Consider the following 10,709-nt stretch of genomic DNA (forward strand, 5'->3'; position numbering starts at 1 on the left):
CAAGAGTGCAACAGAACACAAACTAAACACACCCAGGTACTCACATTCTAACACAAAATCTAAACACACATACATGCACACGCACACGCACACACAGGCTGGCCCAGAGACACACGAAACACATACACTCTCCCACATGCACAAACAAACACACACAATAAATTAGTAAAAGGACAAACAAAACAAGATGTTCTTGTTATGGGGAATCTTGCATTACACACCGGAAAAAAGTGATATCCAATACACTACATTTCAAAAAAGATCCTGACGGATTCGGCTTTCTTTCTGAGGGTGTTTTTCCACAGAGTTCTGTCCTGCCTCTTGCATCCTGAGGTCACGCTGAGGATCTTCGGGACTTATTGATTCAGTGTGTAAGCCGATATTTTACCAACAAGTGCCTCTGATTGCTGACCCCGACAACCCAGATCATGACATTTCCAGGAACGTTTGGGAATAAATAAATAATTACCCAACAAGTTTACAATCACTGGCAAAGTGCAGTGAGTAAAAGTGTCCCAAAAACACTCATACTTATTGAAGTTCATGAATATGTACTATTTGAACATCTATTTCTAACATCTAGCAATTCCACAAAAAAAAACATACAGAACGTCATACCAACGTTAACTAAGTAGTTATGCTAGCACACAAACTCACTAATGTGCCATTTTAATATTATGACTCACTTCATTCTCCTTCCTGCTTCTCTCCCCCCATTTTATGAACATTTCGCAGCCACTTCGGAAGAGCACAGTCATTTATGCAATTACCATCACAGGTAAGAACACAACAGCATAAAACCAATGTGTAGAGAAACAAACAGGATGTTTAGCCTATTTATTCAGCCTGGGTTTCAACACTCCAAGCGTCTCCTTAACCACTTCGAGTCCTGATAAACTACTCCTTCTATTAGGGACTCATGGGGTGAGAAAAATACTTCCTGGAGTCCAAGTGAAACGTATCTTTAACTACTGTACAGCTATCCCCTCTTGTCGTGCTGACAGAACTCAGCTTGAAATAGCTACCCTAATCCACCTCATTAATCCCTTTATTTGCTCAACAGCATTGGTCTTTTATCATTAAGAACAAGCCAATCACATCTGGAGAGGCGGTCATGTGACCCGAAATTAGCAATTGCTAATAATATTAACAAGTATCTTTTCCATCATAACTGTCATTGCTCTCTGCTGCTGACTTTAGGTGGAAAACCCTCCAAATTACTGCCAGTAAAAGACATAATGAGACACATGTTAATGTTGATGAGGGTGCCATCACCTTCATCGTGCCCGCTACCTGCCAACCCTTTTTCAGTGAAATGACAGGTATGAGAAAAAGCGAGGTTTCCTGAGCACTGAATACAGAACGGACACTGCAGCCTGTAGCCCTCCTGTATCTCCACCTTAACGCTGTTGACTAGAATGACCGAGTCTGTTCAGTTCGACAGCTTTAAGTCTGTTCAAATCAATGAGTGACCTGAGTGCTAAAACCACCATTATTTGGCGGATTGGCAAAAGTGGCACACGAATGGCAAAAATAAAACCGCAACACTGTTTGTGGTGGCAACCAAGCTGACTGGAACTTTCCTTACATAACTATGCATTTGCCATGCTGCAGTCACATGAGTGAGTTTGGTGACCATGGCACGGGGAAACTGTCAAACTGCACTGTGTCGCCAGCATGGCTTTCCTGGTTAGATTACCGCGACCACAACAAAGTTGCAGTTCTGGTTTTCTGAGATCCCACAGCTGCAAATAAACCCAAACTAAGCGCAGCGTTTAAAACGATGTTGAGGGGAATTTAAATGTCAGAACAAGCTCACGAGCTGTACAAGCAGACGCTGATCTCTCCTGAAGACACATTCATTATTTGCACTGTTGCTATTACTGTTAGTTTAAGCCCTTAGTGAGTACAAGGCAGATCCGCTGGGCCATTCAGAGACTTAAGCACTACGCAAACAGACGACAAATCAAATGCAACTTATTCAAGGTTTTCAAGATATATTTACCCAAATCCTTCAACTTTAAGAGAACCATTTGGCCATCTTTATTCTTCGTTCTAGGAAACTGAAACTTTGATGTTGTCATGAAAGCGCGGTAGTCTACATCCAACTGGCTACTCATGTAGAATTTTTTTTTCCACCCTCTCTGTCTCTGCGGGGTTTTCTTGGTCAAGCATTTCCAAGAACCAAATACTTCCAGCGAAGTTTCATATGCTGGCTTGATGTCAGTCAGGAAACCAAGACATGCATGTAGAGGATTAAAAAGACTTGCCTGGAAGCCCCACATGATTTTTTTTTTTTAATTTGAGAAACGGGCGCAATCATAAAATTCATGAAAATACACTCAGCGAGGACTTGGCACAGCAGCAAGGAGAGTCTAACTGTTCCTGGAGAGAATCAGATCTATAAATGGGTGACCTGTACCGAACAAATGACTTAGCGTAAGGCTAACTGTAACAACCAGAAACACTAAACAGCTGTTGAATGACAATGCCCTAGTGCTGTCAATGTGAAGAGGATAGCTACAGTCATTTCGACACATCTCTGGAGTACCTTCAGAAATGCCACAACGCAAATATGAAAATGAGCAAACACCAAGCAGCCCTGCATAGAGATCAGACTCCACCAAGTTCCTCAAACAATTACCTACCTTGGTTAGGCCCTTCATTTTCAAAAGAATCAAACACCTCTGCCTGTCCATTTTTTAAAAAATACAATCTATAAAAACATAGCTAATGGTCCAGAAGAAATTCTCTGTATTATCCGACAGGTAGAGAGACCTGTGTCAAAACAAATTAACCAGGCATTTCACTAGATCACTACCAGCTTACACTCTCGGTGGGCGACATGGGTAAAATATGTTAAGATAACCTTTGGTAGTATTTGTGTGTGCCCATTCTTCAATTCTAAGCAGACTTCCCATCTTCAAAAAACATCATAATTTAAATGCAATTTAATTTATTCTTTAAGACACAGTTAATATTATTGACCTTAAACATTTGTTTTTACCTAACCATTAATGGGCGGTCTGTATTTGTATGTTAATGGTGGTCCCACAACTCAGCTAATCGAACCTCTCTGACTGTAGAGCACTGGCAATTTCCCCCTCACACCTAATATAGCAAAATGCTGTTAAGTGCATTGAAAAATTTATTTTATAATCTTTGGCCGTGTAACTTAATGTTGTATGTATTACGTACTTCATACTTGTATATGATTTTCAAACTAACGGTACTTTACTACTGCTGTTTATTTATTAGGCATCTGTATTAATATGCAGGCCTTGCTGGGAATCACTCCCTTTGAAAATTACATTATGTCTTTAGCAGCCATTAAGTATATGCTTGCAATGCTCTTGCAAAAAAAACCCAGCTACTTTATGTACAGGTAAATATCCAGCTGTATAAATGGATAAAACTGTAACCTATGTAAGTCAAGCTGGATGAGAGCATCTGCCAAATGACAGTCATGTAGAGGTAAACAGGATTCAAAAGTATTCACAAAAGGTATTAAAATGAACTTGATGTTATGCTTTGACACAAATCCGCATGTTGCAACCCAATGAACTGCCTTGGTGAGGATGAATAGAGGATCTTGGAAACTCAGGCCCTTTGTCTTAATAAAAACGCAGCAAGTTTTACAAGTAGCGCTTACTAAAGGGATACAGTTACTCACTTCTCACTCAACCTTTGCTGAACCGGACCAGCAGTCACAAAGAATTACTCGCCCGAGAGATAACCGCTTGATCGTGAAAAACTTGATTCCGCCACCATACGTGACACTACAGCAGCTCACGATACCACACACATCAAATAATGAGCTTAACGTCCTGCAGATCCGCGTTAGCGCCCTGGCGTCTGACCGCCTCTGCACGCCAGTGCGTCTCGCCCAGGGCCGCTCCCGCGGCGATGTGCCGTCTCCAGCGCGACCCCCCCCCCTGAGCTCTCCGCGACCCCCACCATTTCGCTTACGCGCTCTTGAGCCCGGAGCTTCTCGGGTCAGGTGACCGCGGCAGTCAGCGTGTAACCTCAAACCCCGCCTCCTCGGCCCAGCGCTCACGCTGCCAACAGCTGACATGTGGCGTTATCCGGTAATCCCGGTGCCACCAAACTCAGCCGCCCGCCCTCTTTACACCGCGGGTTTCGCTACAATTGCGCGGGTCGAGATTAAAGACAGCGCTCCAGACACGCATGCGACACCGGCTGAGTGGATCTGTCCGACTGCCACTGTGATATCTAAGGAACGGTCAGGAAGCTTTACACGACCTCTCTTGCTCCATTTTTGATCAAATGGCTTGGCTTGACAGTGTTAAAATCCAATGGTAACTACATACAGCATCACTGTGTTCTCCTGCAGTGTGAGACCTGTGGGCCCCAGTGAGGATGAGGACGGCTTCCAGAAGATGCAAACGCTTCCAAACGCTGTACAGCAACAGGAGGATGCCCAATGTTACACACACATGCATGCACAAACACACACACACACACACACACACACAAGCTCATACTGAGGCAGACAAGCACACATGTATACATCCAGCGATACAGGTACACATACACTCACACAGAAGCAGACATACAGAGACACATATAATCACATATAAACAAGTTCACACTGAGGCAGACACAGACAAACACACAAATAGATTCCTTCACAGATACACACACACAAAGATCTGCATTAACGTACGTCGCACGCTCACATCCCCCGCCTCGTCCTCATGGTGTCTCAGAGCCACAAGAGCAGAGAATCAGGTGCCAGCTGCTGTGGCTTTGTGACAAGGATCAATTTCCTTAGGAAACAGAAACGTCACTCCCTCACCCCCCCACCATCTCCTCTCTCTAACACACACACACACACACACACACACACACACACACACATACAGACGTGTCTGTGCGTCACAGAGCAACACTCTGTAGTCTACATGAAATAAGGCCCTACCAGAGTCAGGCCCTACAGGAGTTTAGGAATGCTGGACTATAGCTTCTGCTGAGCAGCTGAAAAATGGCTGTGAGCTTGTTTACAGCCCAAAAATAGTCTGAACTTTGCCCTACTGCGAACGAAAAAATTATATTACCACAGAGAAAACGGCAGAAACCATGTCAAAAGAAACACAAGACAAAAATCCATGTAAATGTCCCAAGCGGATGAAAAGTGTTAATACACAGACCCATTTTAGGGCACACTGTTTTAAAACCCAGTACCATGGGTTATGTCAAAATAACCCCCTTATTATCACAATATTAGCAAAACATCATCAGTTTGTGGCAATGGTGATACTGACAGCAAACCAGCTCTCTGTATGGCTTTAATGTGAGGTTCATTCTAGCAATCCTACAGCTGGAATAAAAGGCGCAAATCTAATGGACACCATCTTTACTTTTCCCTGATAAATGACCACAACTTCCAAGATAGCCGAGTCAACATCAAGCATTGAATTTTTAAAACCTCAACCCTTTCCAACCAGCGATATTCTGCTAACTGCTACCTCAATAACAGAGCACTGATCCAGAAAAAAACAGAAACAAAGCAATAAGTAAGAAAAAAAAGGGTAGAGTTTTCTATCCATTCCTGAAAATTAAGCCGTTCAGTCCACCGACTGCAATTTAGAGCGTTTAAGAGGAATGAGAATTCACTTTGTCAGGGCTCCGTTCAGTGCACCTTGTCCTCGGATGACAGACGCATAATGGCCACGAGAGATTTTCCCCCTGATGAGAACCACGCCAGAAACCATCAAATCTAAAATGACAGGCTCAGCTTCACTTCAGGTTCCGAGGTGCAAAGGTAACCGAAAGGACACTGCGGGACACCAGTGAGAAAGCTGATGGACAGGAAGGACACAAGTGTGCGAGAGGCATCAGAACTGTCCTCCTTCACAGGTCACCTGCAGTCACTACACCAATGCTACACAGAAGCACAGTTAAGGAAAGGTGGTGAGGTTTAAACCCACTACAGCCATTTTCTGCTCGGCAAGATGTGGATTAAATGTCAATCCTTGAGGTCAACGAGCCTTCTTTTGCTTCAAAACTGGCAACCGACTTTATAAATAACCATTAGGTACAAAACTGAAGGGCAACATTGCTTACTGTTTGTTCAAAATGGCCACTGTGGCATTCCGGGGTGAATCATAGAAAGCATAGGAACTGTCCAGCACCTGCACATGGCCTCATCCACATCCTCCCGCCCACAGCATTGTGACATCATCGAGCATCACCCGAACCCATTGGACAACGTGCCTGTCAGACAAGGCTGCTGGCCTCTCAGGGACAAGCACATTTGCACCAGGTAAGAAAATGGCAGCAGGAGAATCAGACTCATCTCTTCTGAGGTTACACAAGGACAAAACAGGTTAAGGTTACTGGAGGTTACCATTAACGTTGATGGACAAAAAAAAAGTGATCTTTGAAACATTTGTCTATTTACCTGTCTTGATTCTTTGACACAATAGTCTATTACTGAGAATTATTTCCCAATCTGCTCATTTATAACGCAGTACAGTACAGCTGCAACCTTAAATTGCAAAGCGCAGTAGGTTCGAATTTTTTTTTTAAACTCCATGCAGTTACATAAACCTCAACAAACAAGAAACAAAAAGTCTCAGCTAAAGAAGCTTGCAGAACGCATTTCGACCAATGCAGCCTTCCTCTGGCAGCACACAAAGTCCATTTTCTACCGCTGCGATTCACTGCATGCCTCCCTCACTCCCCCTCTCTCTCTGCATTCTCATATGTTACTTCAAATAACATCTGATGCCAACAACAACACAGTTCATTTCTCAGTGTGCCACTATCATACGAGAAGGTATAGGTGCACAAGAATTCAGCCACACAGCAAATGCATTCCTGTTCAAACCAAAAAAAACATACACACACACACACACACAATTAGCCTACTATTTTAAGCAGGCTTCCTTGAATTGCAAATTCCGCACACCCTCAATCAATACCTGTGCGTCTCTGACCTGTGGACCGGCTGCGGAGCGCACAGCGCACAGGCATGCCCTCTGTGGCAGGGAGGGATTATTTCCTTACCATTTTGCATAAATATGACTTGAATACGCTCGCAGCCACCAACTTGGAGCCCCTGCGCCGGGAAGGAGTAGAACCCTTAGAATGTTGAGGATTTCATTTTTGGCTGCGTGCAGTTCCACTGGGCAGACTGTCCACCTGTTTGTGACAGACACTCCAACGCCCGGCCCAAAACGCTCGGCTCAGACGGGAAGGCAGCTTTTGTCAAATGTCTCCCGACACGCAGCGCAAGCCTAATTTTGGCAGCTCAAATACAGTCGGGATTATTTGTATAACCGTCGCCCCTGCAATTTAAGGGAGAATTCCAATTATTGCACCGACCAATTTACAAGCTCCGACGTTCAGCATCTGAACTGAACCGGGGCATGTGAAGATTAATGATGGTTTATGTAAGATGGGAAACAGGTGTCATGATATCGCCTCTTGTGTTCCCACTGTAAAATGAAGATAGACTGGTCAGTACACCAAAATAGCTGCATTGAAATAGTCCGGCAACTGTAAACAACCTGCTCATATACTAATGCTTGGGTTTAAGGTGCAGGCTGATCTCCTTGTAAAATTGTTTCATTAAGAGCCAAGGAAGAACTTGTTGCAATATCTCTCCCATGCAATTCAATGGATCCTTGCATCATCAGATGAAACTATAGTGTCTTTACAGCTTACACATGCCATATTTAACATATATGTATACATACATGCATACACAAACAAAACCTGTGAAAACTGGATTGGGATGATTTTCATAAACAAGATGCAGGCTAAAAAATGAGTTACTAGTCAAACCAAGCCAATCAATTAAAATGGGATATCTAGCAAAACAATATACTTGCCAATGCTTGCAAAACACATAATCCCAACTCCACACACCAACTTGATATAGCTGGCCAGTAACAGTATGTGGTTCCACCATTTTAACAAACACTAATAACACATCATCCGGCAAGCAAGCTGGCTACATTAGCTAGCTACAGTAGGAGAAGTGATTAACCGAAGATTGCAATAACTATCTACGGCAACGTTTGCTAATGACCTGCATCCACGCAAATCTACGCCGGATCCGCGGAATGTGCACACTACTTCCATAATCACAGAACAAGTCATCTCACGCAATGATTAAAAATGTTTTTTCCTCTCAGTGCAATGCATTTCTTTGTACGTGAGCAAAGACGTAGTTAGATTGCTAGCTGCGCCTGTATAGAACCGCACGCTACCACCGTCCTGTGCGTTGTATATGACAGTTTACTTACTGTAATAAAAATGTGTCATCCCCAAGCTACTTGATGCCAAAAAAGGGGCGAAGGAAGTTGGCAGCTACCGTTTACGTTAATAACGTCGTTATTGAACTCGATTAACTAGGTAGCCGGCTAGCTAACTCGTTGTGATCCTCAGATAGCCTGGTAGATCGTTGGGGCAAAACTCTTCTCCTCGGAACAAAATCCATGGGTCCTCCATTATGTCAAAAGACCCGACCCTTTTTATTATCAGACATCTTTGCAAATAGCTCCAAATTGGAAGCCGCATCTATTTAAGTGATTACTCTTAAACGGAGGCCGCTAAAACTTGGACAAATGTCCTTATCGGCAAGCCGAGATTAGTGTACTAATGCAATCGATGTACAAATAAATATACTGAGCCGTTTTTCGCTTTGGCCTCTTGAGATTTTTTTATACTCCGTATCAAGCAGACACCTATTGACTGGCTGCACTGTAGTACAGTAACCTAACCCACGGCCTCGGTGTAACTCGATTGGGACTCGTATTTCCCGACCGCTCGTCGCACGTACAACAAAACATCTAGCCATTTCCTAGAGATCGGACTTATAAGAGTAATATAGTCTTACGTTACCTTCCTTGGCCTTCACCGGTACCGTGATATGTTGCTGAGAAATCAAGCCCGGTGTTGGGGACGCGGAGAGCTGGGACCAAGATGGCGTCCCCTCCAAACTTCCACCACTTCCACTGTTACTTTGGACACTCATCAAGCTACTTTTTGGAACGAGAAAGCAAACAAACACGGGCGTCAGTGGCAGCGAGATCTTGTGATGTCTGAAAACCTGCGCAGCTCTTGACATCAATCGACCCCTTCACACCGACCAGCCCAGATTGTCAAATTTAACATTTTTTTTTAAACACAAACCTCCCTACACCTCTGCAGTGCGTCTTGAAGTAGCCTGTTAGTGTAACCTTTGCATTGAGCGTCACGCATCGCTTGTGCAAACACTATCGCGAGGCTCGTGCACCTCGGGCAAAAATTCATACTGATGAAAATGGTAAAAAAAAAGAGGCCATTTCAAAACATACGATTTGAACGCAACGCTATTCGGAAAACAATTACAAGTATTCAAACTTAAACTATGACCTGCTTGAATGCATTTGAAATGATGTATTATTCATAATATAGTATATCATGTACCTGTTAATTACGTAGTTACGAGGCAAAAAATTAGATGCATCCTCACGGATTTAGGCAACATCAAAGAAAAATGTTGCAACGTGTGCAATTACAAAAAATAAGTCAAAGGACATGTAATTTATGTCACTTTCAAAAAATATGGGGCGGAATATACAGGGTTTTCTGGAAAACACTACAATTTGGATATGATAGATTATAAACTTTGTCAGACACAGCGACATGCGTTCTGCCTTCCCACAATCCATTATGTTCGTAAAGTGACGTAATTATAACCTCTGCTGGTCTGGTTGCAAATGACCGCAGTAGCCGTCAATCAAACAGTGGATTTTAGCGTTGAAAAACAACTGGGGAAATTCACGATCCCTTTGTTTTGCTGTGGCCAGTTTAATGTAAATAAATAGCACACAACATAGGTGTAACATCCATATATGCATTAATATCTTCTACAAATGCAAATGTGTGGGGGGGAAAGTAAAAAAAATAAATAAAACAAACAAAAAAAATAATAATTTCACGTATCAGTTTAATATTGCTTATACTCAAAACAGTATGCAGTGTCGTGAACTATGTGCAAGTAAATGTAGTCACTGACTTCTTTCTGCAAAAAATATCGGTCAGTCACGACTTTCCCCTTTCACTTATTTTTTATTAATAACTAGCTGTGGCAAAATGCTACCCAAGACTTCTGGACTTAAGATAAACAAAATGTAGATTTTAACAGACAAGGAAAGGTGTGGTAGGCCTCTTTAGTATGTACTTTAAAGGTGTGTAGTATAAAATGGAATGAAGAAAAAATATTATCTTTACAGACAACAGCAAACAGATCATACATTACAGCCAACAGATATGACTATTTAATGCTACATGACTTGTTTTGATTGCTGATTGGCTGGTTGATTTGGCTGATTGTTAATACTGTATTCCATCGCCTTCAAGAGGTCGCTGCAATGCTCACAAACTGCTATGAACAGACATATCATTAAAAAAAGGTATATCATTAATCTCCTTAACACGTCCTTAACACATTGCAATGAAACAAAAACAACCTGTCAGTTTCAATGCTGTGCGAGTCTCATATTAATCAACACATTCAGAAGTACAGAAAAAATCATTACCGCATAAAATGGACCACACATTAACACGAAGCTTTGCTTTATTCAGTGCCTGTGATAGTGTGTAAGATCACTCATACGAAAAACATTAGTGGGTACACAGCCCAGGGTGGTGGGTTATTGGGGGGACGGGACATGGACTTGAACAAGGCAGTG

At 42.7% G+C, this 10,709-nt stretch overlaps 1 protein-coding gene across 4 annotated transcripts in view; it reads right to left on the reverse strand.

Moving 5' to 3' along the window:
* The window catches only part of tlk1a (tousled-like kinase 1a), a 29,796-nt gene extending 20,564 nt beyond the window's left edge, over positions 1-9,232 (reverse strand). Inside the window, exons 1-2 of one of the 4 annotated variants that reach the window (XM_036545384.1) lie at positions 9,166-9,232; positions 8,875-9,011 (exon numbers count right to left, since the gene is read on the reverse strand). In XM_036545384.1, coding sequence (XP_036401277.1) covers positions 8,875-9,007 — 133 coding nt within the window. In that variant the 5' untranslated portion in view covers positions 9,008-9,011; positions 9,166-9,232. Of the gene's footprint in view, positions 1-8,276; positions 8,345-8,874; positions 9,015-9,165 lie in introns of those variants that run through there. The other 3 variants (XM_036545383.1, XM_036545386.1, XM_036545385.1) reach the window with 3 other exon arrangements.
* Between the last annotated feature and the right edge of the window lie 1,477 nt (positions 9,233-10,709).

Source organism: Megalops cyprinoides, chromosome 14 (genome assembly GCF_013368585.1).
Source record: "Megalops cyprinoides isolate fMegCyp1 chromosome 14, fMegCyp1.pri, whole genome shotgun sequence".
Lineage (NCBI taxonomy): Eukaryota > Metazoa > Chordata > Actinopteri > Elopiformes > Megalopidae > Megalops > Megalops cyprinoides.